Genomic DNA, 18,179 nt, shown 5'->3' with positions numbered 1-18,179 from the left:
ATGTCAGTATATTATACCAAGGCTTGGGGGATTTTAGTAACGCAAAGTGATTCTGCAATGATAGTACTGTAAAGTAAAAGGTTGACCCTAAAAGTATGATCTATTAAAAAAAACCAAGTTTGGTAATTTTATTCTTATTCAGCAATAGCTGCAATATAAAAAACAGTTTGTTGGATTTGGTTTAATTAATAACTGTCATTTAAGTCAATGAAAATTAACTGGAATAGGAATCTTTCCATGAAAGAACTGACCTTTCTAGTAGTTTTAGGAATGGAAAAGTGCTTCACCTGGAGAATAAACTTAAAACAGTAATTTGGAAGAGATAAAATATAAAAAAAATTAGTGAAGAATATAATTTAAAGATACCTTCTAGTTTTCTGATACGTGCAGCTCTAATATCGAGAAGATGGGTATACTGTTCCAATTTTAACTCATAATCTTTCTGTAGACTTTCCATCTTTCTTGTCATTGTTTCTACTTCAGTCTGAAAAACAATTGCATGTAAAAAGAACTTCTTAGAATTGTCTGTAATGATGTTGTAAATGCTTTTGGGTACAAGTTAAAATACAATTAGATTTGAGGAAAGAACATTTAGAGTATGCAAAAATAGCAGTTTTTTACTTATCAATACAACAAATCAGTTCTAAGGTCAGCAAAATCTAAAAACATCAACAGGAAAAACAGAGTAGCTTTTATTTAGGACAATATACCTAACAGTTTCTTTAATGATTTTGTTATTTTAAATGCTAATTAATTAAATGAAAAGTCAAAATATGATCTGCACTACTCCAACAGTGGAAGTAGAAAGAAGACAGTGAAAGCAGAGTGGAGGTATGGAAAAGGAAGCTTATTTGATAAGCACATATTCTTGTGAAGACCTGGTAGAAGCTCAGAGATAATGCTCAGAGAGAAGGAACAGTCTGAGGGTTAAGGGCAGAATAAGCTAAAAGACTACAATTTAGTCACTTGGATCTCACATTTTTTAAACAATATCTTAAGCAACAACAGATTTTATGTTTGGTTCCCCATGCACAGACTGGCTTTGTTGCTGAATTTGCAAGTTTTAATTATTACAAGTGTTAGAGCTACAAAGGTTAAAATGTTATTATCAGGTTATTTCCCACTGTGAGTAGATTTAGTACCTGGTAATTTTTGCTAATTTTATGCTGCACAAGTAACAAATTCCTTGTCTTTTCAAGTTCTTGCACAGTTTCCACATGTGTTAACTGCAGCTCCTGCATGGAGTATTCTACATCTTTATGGATATCATCTTCCACTTTTTCCAAGAACAGAAGGTCCACATTCTTTTGTTGCTTTCTATCCTGGAGTACATTAGAAAAATCACAAGAAAATAATTTTGCAAAAGATTTGCATGCATTTGTGCATGGCTTAATGTAACACTGGCATGTACTCTTGGTACAATAGTAAGGCAGTAAGCAGAACTTTATAAACTTTAAGCACATAGTAACACAAAAATAGGAATGAGGTAGACTAGAGTGTGTCAGGATTGTTTTCAGCAATGTAATTTCACAATTATCAGGAACCAATTAAAATGTATCAGATATTCAGAAGCAATCACTCCTGTCAATCCAATGAAAATACAAACAGATATATTTGCATTTCTCATAATTAATAATCCTGCCTCCATAAATATACAAACCCTGAATTATTATTCTCAAGTCTACATTCCTTCTGTTATTAATACTGGGGAGTTAGTTTTCATTGAGGTTTTCTGTATTTTTGGTTTTTTTTAAAAATTATCATTATATAATCATCATTACAGTAAACACTTCTTCAAGAAAATGAAACATAAATTACCCAAACAGTGGAAACATTGCAAAATTATTTGTTCACTGATTTCTTCCTCTCACTCCATTTTTAATTTATGCAAAAGAAAAAAGAATAGAGTATTTTCTGAGTATTTTTGTTTTTCTGTTTAATAATCAAAGATAAGTTCCTAAGATAAGTTCCTCTGGTACTGCTATACTGCATACTGGAATTTCCATGCTTATGGTATACTTGCATCAATTACAGAATTCATAAACAAAATCAGTTTTAGTAAACATTATAGGGATCACAAGATGCTGTGATAAGTCATTTAAGTGAGAGAAGAGAGAACCTAAGTTTTTTTTAAATGGCTGTGAATCTGATTTAATTCTCCTTTGTTGTTATAATGAACTATTTACATAAATTAAGATTTAATTCTGGCAATCTTTTCATCTTCCTTTCTGATTAACTGTAACTAAAAAATGACAAGACGAGTAGTTAATGCCTCATTTGAGCTTGAGGTATTAACTACTGAAAGATGCTCAAATAATTCAGCCCTTGAAAATTCCAGGTGTGTAGAAAGCATACAATGGTCAGCCAAGGGTTTAACAAAAGAAAAAAAAAAACCCAACAAAACCAACAAACACACCTTGCACAAATGAGAAAATAGGAGAATGCAAAATATGGAATACTAGAATGGTTTGGGTTGAAAGGGATCCTAAATATTATCTAGTTCCAACCCCACATTCTTTGCAAGATACCTTTATAAGTAATAGGGTTTAACTGAATTCTGCCACACCAACACCACTTTCCTGAACTTTAATAGAAAGGTGTTACCAGATGTGAATTGAAGAAATACATTCAGAATAACAAGATACATTCTCACTAGACATGATATTTTGTTTGATAGCATGAATAAATAAACACTTACTTTTCTATATTTGACTAGAAGAAAGTATCAAGAAGTATCTGCACTATGCATAAAACATAGAGGGTTTTTTTCCCTCATATTTGAAACAAAAATACAGTTTACCTTCGTTAAACACTTCACTTGATTTTTCAGATCATCTAGTTGCTGTTTTTGTTCCAGGTAGCGCAACTGCAGGTCTTTGTTGTCTTGCATCAGCTTTTCCTTTTGGTCTTGATATAGAAGAACAAAATATTACACTTAATTCAACATAGTTAAAAAAATTACAAACTTGATTTTTTCATATTCATATATGCATGAAAATTTCATTGCAAAATGCAGAAACGAATGTATTTTGTATGGGGAAATATTTGTTTCCTTGTTCTGGTTACGATAGGGTTAATCTTTCCAAGACGTCAACTTTTACTAATACAATCAATACTTTTCTATTAAGACAATAAAAAAAATTGTACTTATTAAATAGTATACTCTGTAGAACAGTACTATAAATAAGAACAACAAATGCAGCAATTAATGAGATTTTATTAATGTAAAATAAAAAGTACTTAGACATAACTAAGTAAATATATACACTGTATGAATTTATGAGTGACAACAATCCTTGCTATAGGAATTGTTTCAACTTAGATTTTGTATTAGCCTATCTCAGTCTTTTAAAACCTGAATGAAACACTACTGTTAGTAAGCTTCAATGAAGATGAACCAAACAGCTATTGTAATTTATGGCTGAGAATCTGGGAAATACTGGTAAGACAAGAAACACAATGTCTAAGGGAAATGAGGCTGGTGGAAGGGTGATCTAGCTTCTTTAAGTACTATATTAAAAAAATACCAGAAAACATAGTTAGAGTCTTACTCTATTTTCTATCTAAATACATTTCTTTCAAGTATTACAAAGCACATTATGATGTTATGGCCAGAAAAACACTACTAAAACAATCAGATCAAATTACAGGATTATTGTAAAAGGGAAATACAGAAGGAGGACATAGAAAATGTCAAGATGATGTTGGTCTCCTGTAACATTAAGAATTTTCAAGGCTTCACTTATTTTACCATCTTTCTTAGACATGGAAAAGCTTAGAAAAAAGACTCATATGCCAAACAACAAAGGCTAGACAAGACATTATTTCTAGACTAGTTCTAAGCAGTACTTTAATACAAGCATTAATTTCAATTCTTGTATTGAACTTCAAAGAGGAATGAGTAGCAAAGTCAGATACTCTGAAATATGTGACTGAAGAAAGTTATACTGCCTATGTTTTGTTAAAGACGGAGCTGTAATCAAATCCTATATACAGAGGCCTAGAAGGATATTAGAACATCTACTTCAGCTGCAGCAAGTCAATTCAATAGAAATCAGAAGTGTAGTACTCCGGTGTTTCAGTTTAGGAGTACAACAAGCTACCTGGGGAAGAGATGGTAAACACCTGACAGTTGAACATGATGGCCACAGGAAGGAGAGAAGATGGAATGCCAGGTTTTTCATAATCATGCTACAAGTAACAACTGTTAGTATGTCATAACTTCATAATAACGTAGCTTAAGGCATCTTTATTTTAGTATCAATTAAGGCTAATTTTGCAAATGCTTACTGCGATCAAATAAAATATTTAAATATTCAATCTGGTATGTGAAGTCAGCAGAGCTACTGAGAATCCTAATGGTACGCATGTGCCGAACTCAACCCATTATCATAAGAATTATTCACAACAAGTTGGCCCACTTCATTCCATGAATTGTTCACAGAAATACACCTCTTAAAAATACACATTTGAAGAATCAACTCTAAACTAACTATCTTCACTTTCTGTCTGTGCTTGTCTTTTGTAAACTTCATATTGCTACAGTAACCAGTGCTGAGATTAAAATAAAGATTGCAAGGTCAGTATTCACTAAGAAGTTGTCTTACAGCATGAAGAAAACACATATGAAATAATCTGTTCATTAGATTAAAAGACAACTGTTATTTTAAATGTACAATGCTGTAAATAAAAATTAGTATATACTGAAAATAAAAACAAATCTGAATTAATGAAGGACAAACATTGCCAAGGGCCTATATGGGCTTTACATAGCTTTGTACAGTGAACAGAATAGTGGTTTATAATTTGAGAGAGACTGTCAGAAGGGTCTCTTTTCCACAAGAACTTTCAGTGTAGAGAAGAAAAGAAATACTGAATAAAGAGTAAATACGAAAACCCAACAGATGAAGAATAAATGCAGCTGAAATTATATGAGCCTCATTCAGCTCATATTCTGTATTGGGTCATATTTTGCACTTAATAAATAGTCATAACTTAGGTATATTTAGCAAATGTATACTTAAAATGCAGCTTTAAAAACACCAGCAACAGAGATTCCACTTTTCTGGGCAGTACATCTCAACTCCAACATGGGTATGCTCTCACATTTTGAGAAAATACTAGTTTTCTCAGAAATATACCTCTTTCTACTTTGATCTTGTCAAGGATTTCATTTTTGTCTGCTAGATCATTTTTGATAGCTGCCTCTAGTTTAGCAATTTGCAGTTTCAGTTGCTGTTCCTTTGATTTCCATTGCTGTTCATGGGGCAGACTGAAGACACTGCAATAAAACATATGTTATATGAAAAACTTTTAGAAATCAGCTTCAGCAGAAAATAATCAAGGAGAAAACCTTTTAGCACCACACAGACCACTGTGGCTGAGGAATCATGTAAACATGTTGGTCGGCTGCTCTTGAAACCCAGGTGGCTCTCTCAGGATGGAATTAAAAACCATAAAAGATTTGTGGGATGAGCAAAGGAACTGACCTTAATTTACAGCTCCAAAGTTAAAAAAAGTTGGTAGCATGCAACATTTGTGGGACTAGGAAAACAACTGAGATGCATATCTCAGAATAATCCACAACAGCAAAATTCAGCAAGTGACAACTACAAAACTAGGGGTTTTTTGTGTACAAACCCTCTTAATGTAGAGAACTGGAATCATCCACCTGATTTCTTTTAAATTTGTGAGACATGCAGAACCTCAAGTCAGTTGCCTGGTCAAAGAAATGTTGACCACAAAGTGACAACAGTTTTCTCATACTCTAAAACAATTCTGCTACTGCTTAAGAAGTGCATATAAAGTAATCTTTCTCCTACTTGAAGAAATAAAAAAAAAAGTGGGAGAAGAAATTAGAAAAACTATTTTGCCTTTAACATTATTTGCTTGTAAACTGCCAATCTACTTGCAAGGACTGCAGGGGTACAGAATCAGAACTGCTGAAACCATAGCAAAATGTGTAACTCAGACTGAAATAAAAGTAATTATATTATGTAATTTACAGTATAATTCCTTGCAGGTAAAAAGAAAAAGCAATGTAATGTGCTTTCTTAGCCACTGAGTACTATGCTCTTCATATTACTGTTGCTCAACTCTTGCATTCTTATTGACTGGAAAAACGTCCACCTTAACAAATCACAGACCAGTTTTATTCATTTACACATTCTGTGAAAAATCATAAACTATGAGGTTTTCTTTAAACAAAGGTATCAGTTCCTCAACTCTTTCCTTTGAAGAAGCTCACCAGTTAACAAATATTGTATTTTATATACATAAATGTATTAAAAAATCTTCTGGAATCTATTTTGCAGCCCATCTCTCCCAGACATCTATGCAACAAGCCTCAAAAAAAAAAAAAAAAAAAAAAGAAAGAATTGTTGCAGAAGGGACAGCCCACAGAGCCCTGTAGACTGTACCTGTAGACTCAAAGAGAATGCCTGCTCTGATGGGTGACTACATGCAGTGATTCTGAGTACTTGTAAGTGCAGTTACATCAAAAATATCTCAAGAATGACCTTAAAGGAAAAAAAAACTATTACAGCATGAATTGTAGACTCTGAATTATATGGAAGGGTCTTCTTAAAAACTGTTTTATTTCCCAGTATTTTGTCATTTCTTCATAGTATACCTAAACTCTTTAATACATTTCTCCAGGCACAGAACGTCTTACACTTTGACAGATTATCTTTTACAGCATGCATGAACATATGGAATACTTCTAAGTCCTGCAGTAAAATAATAATAATATTTTACTCTCCTATAATTTTGAAGATAATATGCAGGGAATATAATGCACTGCACCCACTATCATTCCATAATACTGTCTAGGTATAGAAAAGATACAGTGTGTTCTCTAACTGCTTAAAGTCTCATTGGTCCCATAAGGAAAGAACAAAGCATATCAAAAAAGGTATCAGATACCCTTAGTTTTCACACTTCTGAAAGTGTTTTCACATTTCAATGACAACTGTATGTGCATTTGCTAGCTTTGGGTACAATAATTTCACATAAAGATGTAGCTACATCTAATCCAGTTTTTTGGAAGACTATACTGTCAGAGAAACCATAAAGAGTTACTATGATGGCAGTTCAAGATCTCAGTATTTAAATGAAGAAGATTTCAGAAGACAGGTTTCCTCCAAGCATATGTAATGCTAATGATTACATTTAAAGTCTGATGTTTAATGATTATGCTTAATGTAATGTTTTAGTTTGAATTGAGTCCACTTGTGTTGTTTTTTCATTTGAATTTAAGATTCACATGGAAAATCTGTCACATCTACGGTATTTCATCAGAGTAAAAGCCATGTGAATAAACTATAATGGTCAACCACATTGGGCACTGTTTCTTTTGAAAAAATTTAGGCATTTTCAGGTTGGCCTTACAAGGTCATATGAAAACCATCTTCCAAACCCTTTATCAAAATGTATTGTTTTCTTGTACAAAGAGCAAGTAATAAGAGTCAACTGACAAATTCATACTTGTTCTTTGCAAACTTTACAGGTGCAGTTCTGCAGTCTTGTCTTTGGCAAAATTGCTATCAACTTCCCAAAATTAACATCAGCAAAGGATGGATTTGTGCGTCTTTTCGTCTATTAAAAAGATTTATTAATGATCTAGCACCTGTGGGCACTTCCTACCCACCACTAGCAAAAAGTAAGCTGCAGTAGAGTTCCATTGTGAAAATAAGAAACTGGAAAAGCTAGCCATTAAACAGTGGTTATAATGAAATTATCCATTTCTCTAATTTCTTGTTAATCAATGTGCTGGTTTTGGCTGAGGCACAGGTACTTTTTGTTCCTAGTGGTTGGTATGGGGCTGTGTTTTGGATTTGTGCTGAACATAGTGATGATAACACAGAGATGCTTTTGTTACTGCTGAGCTGGGCTTGGAGATAACCAAGGCCTTTTCTGGTGTTCAAACTGCTGTCCTGGGGAAAGGGCTGGGGGAGTCTGGGAAACTGGGAGGCGACACAGCTGGGATAACAGATCAAAGGAATATTTTCTAGTAGATAAAGTGAGAAGAAGGAGGAGAAAGGGAGGACATTTGGTGTGATGGTGTTTGCCCTCTCAAGTAACTGTAAGGTGTAATGGGGCCCTGAAGGTGTGGAACAACTGCCTGCCCCTGGGAAGCCAGGAATTAATTCCTTGTTTTGCTTTCCCTATTAAACTGTCTTTATCTCACTGCACAGTTTTTCTAGCTTTTACTCTTTAAATTCTCTCACCAGTCCACTGGTGGGGAAGTGAGCAAGGGCTGTGAGGGGCTTGATGGCTGGCTGGAGTAAAACCACAATATGGAATGATGAAACATTAATCAACGTTTAAATGGGACTATATGAAAAGACAGATCATTTTAGATAAAAGAACAGCCATATTGTAGGTTACTACATAGTAACAGAAGCATATTTAAATTTATTTAAACATCTTAAATTCTCTATGACCTAAGTAGAACAGGAATATCATAAGTTGATTTCTCAGTAAGTGTTACTTTTCTGCATAATGATAAAAGAGAGAAAGAAATCCTAATCAGTTTCTTCAATCAAATTTTGGAGAAATCTACAACAATGAACTTAAGTGACAGAAAACTGATCAACTGCCCCTATACAAATCTCTGAGTATTGTGATAATACAACTGTTACATCTCATAAGTAAAAAACTATTTTAAATTATTTGTACTCACCATTTTTCACTTCTATAATTTTTAATTTTACCATAAACTGTACAGGAAGTATAAGAAATATTGTAAGAATTCCAGAAACAAAAATTGGTATCACTCACATTGTATTTAGTCATTGGTATTTTTTTGACAGACATCACACTGACAAGCCAAACACTTTAACAGGAGAAATAATTTCAATATAAGAAAATATGTTAAGCATTTTACATACTTTCTGAGGCAGTCGTTAACTCTAAGACACCTCTCTTATTATGTAACCCTCTTTAGTGCAGTAAAATCACAGTTTCATAATAAAGGAAAAGCTCATTTGAAGGTCATTTTTCTCTTTCATATGCTTGTGGCAATTGGCCAGAATTACTTACTTCTGTATCAGTAGATGTGAAATGATAGATATTAAAAAAGAAACAAACCACGCCTCAAAAGTAATTAGTGGAAAAGCTAAATATCAGACTTTATACAGGTTCACTGTGAAGTGCTGGAAGAACTTTTATCCCACTGACAAAAATTCAAACACCTCTTTGTTAAAAAAAACCCCAAGAAACAATCCCAAAACCCAAAATAAATCCAAATTAATATCTCTACCTAGAAGTATCCTTCTTTCAACAATAACTTTAAAGAAAATAATGAGAAATTCAACTAAAAATTCTTTCATTTATGTTCAAAATAAAGTAACTCCTACTTATTTTTAATTTCGTTTTTAAAAGTAGTGTCCTATTGTTTCAAGAGTATTAGAACAAGTTGGTCCATTTAAACAGGGCAGATGAAATACAGGCAGAGTACCATGAATGCTTCCATATACACTTACTGATATGATAAACTGGAGCACAAACATATTTACATGTGTGCACAAACACTCAATAGCCATAGTCCAGCACTTAGTGTATGAAGTCCTACTCAACAGGACAGGAACCTAATTTTTTATATACAGAATCCATAACTTACCTGTTATGCAGCTTATCATAGTTTTCCTTCAACAGTTTGTTCTCATTTTCTAGATCATTTATTCTTTCCTGTAACTAAAATGAAGAAGGAAGTTTTATTTGATGTACAGCACAAAAGCAAATTACAATGAATGTGTGAAGACAGATAGTTAATTATTTGTAGGCATTGTCAAGCTATTATTTGTTCTTTTTATACAAAATCAGCATCACAGAATATTCTGCGTTGGAAGGGATACAAGGATCATCAAGTCCAATTAAAATGAATTGCCCATTTGGGGATGAAAACCACAACCTTGGCAGTATTAGCATCCTGCTCTAATCAAAAGAGCCAATCTCAGGGTATACACGCAAAATAATATAAAAATCTAAACGTCTAAGTGTATTACTGACATGTTAAACAACACATTCTTGCTTTCAAAACATTCACTAAAGCAAGACATAACTTGAAAGCTATGAGATAGCAAGAAGATACCTTCATGCATTACAACACTTTAAAGGTTTGGAGGAAGTATCTGTGAGTTACTTCTTGGTAAACCTGGTTCATGCAAATACATTTAAAATAGGTAAACCAGGTGGTGAAACTAAATTTAGTACAAAATGTAACAGAAAAACAAGTAAGACTGCAGACTCTTACTCCTCATGCATTGAAGAGAATGAGAAATAAACCACTTGATTTTTAGCCCTAAGTGTGGATGACATCCATAGAGAGCCTCTAGACAAAGAAACAGAAGTAACTGATTTGAACTGCTAAATCAGATATAACACTATAGTGTACTGGAATTAAATCAGTACACTATAGTGTTATATCTGATTTAGCAGTTCAAATCAGTTGAAAGAATACTAATCAGGTTGAAAGAATACTAAAAAATATTACCAATAAATTAAGTATCATTTTCTTTCAGTTAACACACCACTTGTTCTCTATCAGAATTGACATGGAATCCTATACCTTAACCTCAAATATTGTCCAAACACTGGTGCAGTGACTATGCGGCACAGGGATCAAGTGTGGTTGATATTCTACCAAATGCAAAGCAGCAGCAGCCACTGTCTTTTTCTCTTTAATGGGATAAAAGTATATATATCAGTAGTATATATATATATATATATCACCATGTCAGTCTTCTAAATGTGTTTGAAACATCTATTCACATTTTCACAATTAAAAGGTATCTCATCATTAACTCTCCCCTTATCTGTATGTACTTCAAGTAGATTCAAGATCTCCTGAACACAATCTCACCTCTTCTGTCCTTCTGTTTGAAATAGTTACTGTCTGCAATTCTTTTTGAAGATGAAAGCACTTTAACCGCTCCTCTTTAAGCTGAACATTCAGTTCATCACCTTTTGCTAATAAAGCATCATGGTTGGTCTTCAAGTTCTTTAGGTTCTGTGAAAAGGAAGGAAGGAATATCAAAATCAGACCTTGTAGAATGTTCCCACACTGTGTATTTCAACACGGGGCTCTCAAGGCGCTATTGAGTAGATGTTCTCAATGTGATCAGCAAGACACGTTCTTGAACTAAGTAACTAAAAGTAACTTTCACTTCCCACGGCCCACAGAAGGTGACCTGGTTGCCCTCATGAATTATCAAACCCTCAGTTTCCTCATGATGAAAATGACAAAGAAATAAATCTGTAGAGCAATTAAAAGATTTTGCAGAGCTTACAGTGGTTGTACATGCTAACCAAAAACCACTGCCGCAGCAAGCAGAAATCAATGTCATCCACATATATGTTAATCACAGAGCTTGCCACAGCTCTCTTAACCCTTATATTTACATATACATATATACACACACACACATACAAATCTTTATACTTGTAGATACACATATACACACAATTGTAGATATATGATTCTTTTGCAACCCTCATGCATTCTGCTCTATTTCCCAGCTAGAAGAACTTTAATAAGGGACTTCTGATTTATATCATATTTTCATTTACTTTGATGGCACATTTAACCAATTTTAAAATTAAATGGAGGATGCCAATAGAGCCTCTATTCCAGAATATTAGTTAATATTATACTGCCTACAATCCTGTAATTAGGCCTCATTCATTAAAAATTCACATGTAAATCACATTCAAATTACGATTTGAGACAAAATAGTTGAAAACCCAATTTCCTGTTTCATAAAATAACTGGATGGTAATTTATGCCAAATGCATATGTGAATATAGTTAATGTTTAATGCTTTTAGACAGAAAGAAGTTAGCTTCATATTTTTCCATACAGCATTCCTACAAAGTAGTTAAATGGAGAAGCTAAATGTTAATCCTGTAAAAATCGTTTACATTCACATGCGATCTGAACAGACTGGAAATTAACAAAAAAACCTATGAAAAATCAGTCACCAACTTGATCTTCAGCTTTTTGTATTCATTTCCAGGAAGACAAAAATCACAAAGAATACACAATATTAGCAGTCAGTCTAACAAAAAGAAATATAGTTATTTTTATAGCTATTTTTATAAGTAGTTATTTATAGTTATAAACAGAGAGAATTTAAATTCTAGAGTAAACTCTCTCTATTTTAGCTTTCTTAAAGAGAAAGAAGACAAAATGCCATGTTAAACCTTTTCTCAGTTTGGCAGAGAAGATACAGGAGTTACACTGAAGAGGGGAAGGAGGCACAGCAAAATAAAATGCAGAAACAGGAAAACATGGCCAAAAAAAGGAATCAAAGAAAAATCTAATGGCACAAGTGTTATTTAGCATGCTAACAATAAGCACACAGGTGTTTTTAAGGATACTCAGTGCTTCCACTTCTTAAGGCTGGATACATAATAAAGCTCTATTGCAGGTAGGATTCCTCCTTACAGGAAGTCTCCCATTTCCAAGGTATTATCATAATACCATAATTCCAAGGTATAATCATAAAACTTATTATTATCATAATAAGTTTTCCATATACATACAGGAAAAAAGCAGAAAAAAGTGGTATAATTAAAACTTACAGAGATATTTTCATAAAAATGCTCTTTTTATAAGGAAAATTATTACTTAAAGTGGCCCTCTAAAATAATTTCCAAGAACATATGAGCAGAGGTTAAATCCTAACAGAAGAGCCAAACTGCCCAAACTTCAGCAAAGAGTAATAAAGTGGAGGGTGCTTGGTAGTCTTTTTTGATAAATCAGTACATCTAAGTCAAAGTCCTCTCTTTAAATGATCATGGATCTCTTTCCACAGCCAGACAACTCAGTTCATTCTTCATAATCGGCTTGGTATGACTTTGCAGATGAAATCACTAAGACCTGCTGGACCTTGCTGAAAAAAAGATTAAGACCAAAAATCCCTACTCCATCTGGAATAATTTGAGACAAATCTAGGATGTGGTTTATTGGATTATGATCCCAATATTATCAAGTAGATTGTGCCTGGGCTCGTCTGACCCCTGCTGCTGGGCTAAAGGTGGCAACTGTGGTGTTTCACCTCAGAGACACTTTGGTTGGCTGGGTGTTGCAGCCGGGCACTGAAACAAACCTAGGCTTGTAGCCCAGGTGGAAGGGCTTCAGGCTAAGTTAAAGAGGAAAAGGAGACGGATTCTGCCGGAGGGTTTATATCCAGAGTTTTATTCCATGGTCATAGACATCTGAATCTTAGGTAAAAGCTCCAACAGAATCCCGAGCACATGGTCGAGGCTCAATTTAAGCCTAGGGACAGGGGGAGGGGAAGGGACAGGTGAGCACCAACCACGTGGGAGGAGGAGGGTCTCAGGGGAGGAGGGACACATAGACAGGCCAATGACCCCCAGGCCTGAATTGCATCCTTTGAACTTGACCAACCACACTGAATGCCTTGCTGGAATGTTTAAGACTGATTGACAACCCAGCAGGGGGCAAGGGGGAAGGGGAAGAGAGGTATTGCCACACCTGGGAAGGGACTGGGAAGTTTAAAACAGGAATTGTATTGACTTAGAATCAAGAACTGTGTATAATTTGTCTTCTGTTTAGCATGCTTATGTGATAAGAGCATAGAAATGTTACTGATCACATTGCAATTACCTCTTCAAGCTGGAGAAACTTTCCTTCCATTGCTGAAAGAGCATTGCTTTTCTCAGCCAGCTGTTTACGGACCTTGATCATTTCCACATTGTCCTGAATGTTTAGCCTTCAAAATTAAAAACAAATGCATCATAAACACATACTTCGAAGAAGATGTAGTGCATAATAGCCAAATTAATTTGTTCTTCTATAATTCACACTAGAGAGTTTAGGTAAATACACATTTTACTGTTTGATGACACAGCAACTTCAATCAATACATATACATCTTTGTTTATTGTATAAAACTGTATATGACAGAAAAAGAAAACAATCCTATGCCTAAAGAGATTGTTTTCCCTCTCTCCCGCCATCCAAAATATTTGGTGCCAGTAGAACACCATTTTGTGAAGTTTCCACCTATCAAACACTGCAAAGAAAATGAGAACTAGCAATTTAGACTATAACATCTTAAGTCTGGTATTCAAACAAGCTGCCAGTGTGTCTTAATTACATGAAAATAATTTAATATCTATGCAGATATTCTTACAATTCTAAGATTAATTTGAGCCTGTACTGTTTATTAGAAAGGATGTTCAAAATCATTCAAAAATTTAAAAAATATTTACTTAAGTGTTTTTCCTTACTTCAAACGGTGCAACTAAACCCCATTATTTCTGCAAATATGAGAGGAGAAACCAGGGATTTTTATTAATATAAATTATGATAAAATCAGAATAGATTTTCAATATCTGAAAAGGCAATTTCTCTTCCAATATTTGTTTATTTTAGACACACAGGACAACTTGTCACAATGCCATGCTGGAGCGAGTGAGGGGGGGTACAAAGCTTCGACATCTGGAAAACACTTGAGTATGTGAATAAAGTAATGTTGCTCTCTAATACTAAAACAGTGTTAGAGACTTTCATTTATCTCAACATTTTCTGCAACAGCAGAGCAGAATTTTTCTACTATTTGTAGACTCCAAATTACTGAGTACTAGTGAACATTAAACTGTCCACTATGAACCTACACCTAAAATTTGATAAGAATTAAAGTGAAGGAAGAATAGGTGATTAAGATTTTATGACTTGAACTTCAACTGAACCTGTATCAGCTGGAAAAGAATTCTCCAAAATGGTAATTATGAACTTTTTTGTTTATTTATGAAAGAATATCATAACTTATCATTGTAACTATTTCCTTGCTTAGAATTATCCATGCTATTTGGCAAAACATTTTATGGCTTGGTTTTACCAATCGGACAAAAATTAGTAAGAAGTAACTTCCACAGCTACCTACAAACACTAAGATATAACTCTTTTAATTTTTCACAACACCTTTGGCTTGCTGTACCCTGCTCTTTCAGCCGTAGGGTGGATTCTTCAATTTCCTTTTCTTTCCTTCTTAGTTGATTCCCAAGAATCTCTCTGGCACGGTATAGTTCCTCAATTTGGTTCTTTTGGGACTCAATGACAGTCTCCCTGCAAGTACAAGCATCCTACATTCTAAAACCAGTTATATATTTTTTCAAGGAAAAAAAAAAAAGAGTACTCAAGTAAGCCAAACTTTTAAGTGTTCAGCAAAATCTGTATTTCTTATTAACATACATTACAAGAGAGGCTAATGAGTTTAAATTTCTATTAAAGTGCAACACAAACTATCAAAATAAATATTTCTGTGGACTGAATAATGCTTAGCAGAACCTCCCTAAGACGCTGTTCACGGGTTCTTATACTCTGTATTAGAAGTATCCTCCTTCTCATACATTAGCACCAATGGTTTCTCAAAAGCAAAACACCATTACTAGCTATCAAAAAATTAGATCTTCAATGGATGGAGCACTGAAAGTAATTTTTAAGCTTTTATTCTGAAATGGAAAAATCTAACCCCAAAAAAAGCAAAAAAGAAAACAAAATCAAAATATGGGTTTTGAACAGTGGAATTTATCCAATGAATGCATGAAAAAGTAATTTATAGGAATATTTCCATACAATTGTTTCTTATTATTCCAGTTAATCACTGCATTTATAAAATTTCAAGCACAAAATAAATGTTTGCACATTAATCCATGTATTTCTAAACTTAGCTTGCCCATTAATTGTAAATTTAGCATTGCCAGAGAAGGTAATCGATAATCTGATTAAAGTAAATCACTGTGAAAATAAACTAACAGCTTTTAGAAAACCCAGGTTCTAAACATAATTCAGAGAAGAAAAATATTGTAATCAGACCTCAATATCTTTAAATTAAATGCTAACTACCTTTCCTATATAACACCTCTCTATTTCTCATGCTATCTCTACATCAAGGATGCTGCAAGGGTTTCCTAAACTTCAATTTCAATTGAAACGTGTAGATGAATTACAAACCACACTTCAAAATGCAAAAATGAATCAGAATAATTTTACATAACTATCCCAATACTGTGCTTTTTGTGCTTATCCATAAAATCTGTCTGCCTCTAGGAATGAAACTTAAATGCATCAGTGAAACACATTCACATAGTTACCACTTGCATGGTGGTGCACATTTTAGGACTTATGTCGGTAAAGATTTTGCAGCTAGGGTTCTTTCTTCTTTTGTCAGCTTTGACCCATAACAAACAAGGCAGGCATTGCATCCTAGTAAACAAAGCCTTACCACTGGAGACCAGTTTTAACTTGTAGCCAAATTCTTATGTACCTACATTTTGCATTCTAAATACTTCATTTCCTGTTTTCCTTAACATTCTGCATTGTTACCAGTGTTATTATTGTCAGAACCATCTGTTTTATTTTCTGAACTGAAAACTTCCTAGAATATATACTTTTTTTCTTCAAGAAAACCTTAAGTTCTAAGAGCTATAATGACAAAAAAAGAAGTAATATGAAAATCATACAAATTTCTGATTTCAGCTCTTGAATCCTCGAGCAGACTCTGTCCATATTTAGGAAGCACAAGGTCAGATGATCTCACTTCTAAACCTTGAAATCTCATTCCTGAATACAAAAGCAAAGATAACAATTTTTTACTTGTTGAATGAGAAAGCTCTTAACAAGAGCTGTTTTGCTATCTTAATACAGCACAAATAATTGCAACTTCTATATAGATGTCAAAAGAAGTATTTTTACAACAAAATCACATAGAAATAATCATAATATGCACAACATAAGCTGCTGTAAAATCTGAAGGATGAGCGATGCCAAACAGTGTTAAAGCAAACTGTTAAAAACATGTCCTGAAAGATTTTGAGAAGATTTTACTTTCAAAGAGAACAGAGATCGTGTCTTCAAAGAAAATAAATATCAGTATTATTAGACAGGAACATGAACTTGTAATCACTTTTTCTCATTTTCTCTGCAAAATCCCAAGAGACATTTACCCAGACATGCAATTGTTAGGACTGTATTTTAGTAGCAGTGCAGATAATTTCATTGTGTTGTTTAGAAGCATCCTAAGCCCATGGTGAAGAAAAGAAGTGAGAAATTAATTAAGGAAGAGTTATTACTTTAGGAGCAAATGCAATGGTTTCTCCACATTTTCCTCCTACTCTTAACAAGAAGAAATTATCCAAGTTTTGTGGTGGGACCAAATACATTTCATTTCAAAGACAGCATTAAGGCAGCCATTCCTCAGTCCTCAGAACTGCATAACTTAGGTTTAAGGTACAATGATGCCAGCAGTTTCCCAAAATGCCTGAAAAACTTACCTACTGTGCTGCATTAACTTGACCTATTTAGAATTTTGATCTTTACGTGTTATTTTAAGGTACTGGTAATTGCGATATAGATATAGATATACAGATATAGATGCGCATGTGTGTGTATACGCTTAGAAGTTTTTTTTTTGTTTACTTTTGTTCAACTCAAGGTACTTCTTACATGACTGCACTCAAAGAAAGCAAGTACCTCCAGAACATCCATACCTGATTAGCTTTCCATGGTATTTTTAAATCAGCCAAACAAAAAGCAGATACAGGAAGCTCTAATTATTATTTGTAGAGTTTTCTTGTCTCTTAACACCTTAGAGACAGCTAAACTATCCTCATTTTTTCCAGGCATTTTATTTTTCAATAATTGCTCTGCATATTTTCTGATCTGCACTAAAAATGTTTTGAAATTCAGAATCATGGTTTCAAGTGCAATGAAAGAGCCAGCTGTTTTAATAAATTATACCCTTCTTGGTGTGCTCTGGCATGCCAGCAGTCTCACTCTCTTTTTTGAGACCAGTGTTCACACGAGATTGAACGGAGCTGTACGGACAAGGCCTATGGCCTTGAATCTGGAGCTGCTGTTTAGTTGAAATGAGTTTGTTGCGGAGGCTCTCATTTTGTTTCTCAAGCTCACAGACTTTTTCTCGCAAATGCTCAATCATTTCTTCCAGCTCCAGAGCCTGACCCAGCCGCTTGGGTCCAGAGCCAGCCTGGTCACATTTTCTTTTATCATTAACGAGCCGTATTAACTTGGTGGTCATTCTGGGGAAAACAATTCACAAAAAAGAAAAATAATGTGAAAAGTTAGCATAAAAACTATTCCGTTGAAAGGAACATAACCACTGTGGAGATGTCAGCATAGAACCTTGATA

At 33.9% G+C, this 18,179-nt stretch overlaps 1 protein-coding gene across 9 annotated transcripts in view; it reads right to left on the bottom strand.

Moving 5' to 3' along the window:
* The window catches only part of RPGRIP1L (RPGRIP1 like), a 51,133-nt gene that overhangs the window by 27,435 nt on the left and 5,519 nt on the right, over positions 1-18,179 (bottom strand). For all 9 annotated transcript variants that reach the window (XR_010029707.1, XR_010029708.1, XM_063170177.1 and 6 more), the window contains exons 4-13: positions 17,771-18,069; positions 16,495-16,594; positions 14,954-15,097; positions 13,634-13,739; positions 10,865-11,011; positions 9,623-9,696; positions 5,142-5,281; positions 2,801-2,907; positions 1,143-1,322; positions 367-484 (exon numbers count right to left, since the gene is read on the bottom strand). Coding sequence is in view for 7 of the 9 variants with exons in the window: in XM_063170177.1 (XP_063026247.1) it covers positions 367-484; positions 1,143-1,322; positions 2,801-2,907; positions 5,142-5,281; positions 9,623-9,696; positions 10,865-11,011; positions 13,634-13,739; positions 14,954-15,097; positions 16,495-16,594; positions 17,771-18,069 (1,415 nt within the window). In the remaining 2 variants the exon portion in view is untranslated. The remainder of the gene's footprint in view (positions 1-366; positions 485-1,142; positions 1,323-2,800; positions 2,908-5,141; positions 5,282-9,622; positions 9,697-10,864; positions 11,012-13,633; positions 13,740-14,953; positions 15,098-16,494; positions 16,595-17,770; positions 18,070-18,179) is intronic.

Source organism: Melospiza melodia, chromosome 16 (genome assembly GCF_035770615.1).
Source record: "Melospiza melodia melodia isolate bMelMel2 chromosome 16, bMelMel2.pri, whole genome shotgun sequence".
Lineage (NCBI taxonomy): Eukaryota > Metazoa > Chordata > Aves > Passeriformes > Passerellidae > Melospiza > Melospiza melodia.
Note: the sequence above shows the minus strand (reverse complement) of the source record. Positions and strands in the feature narration are given on the sequence as shown.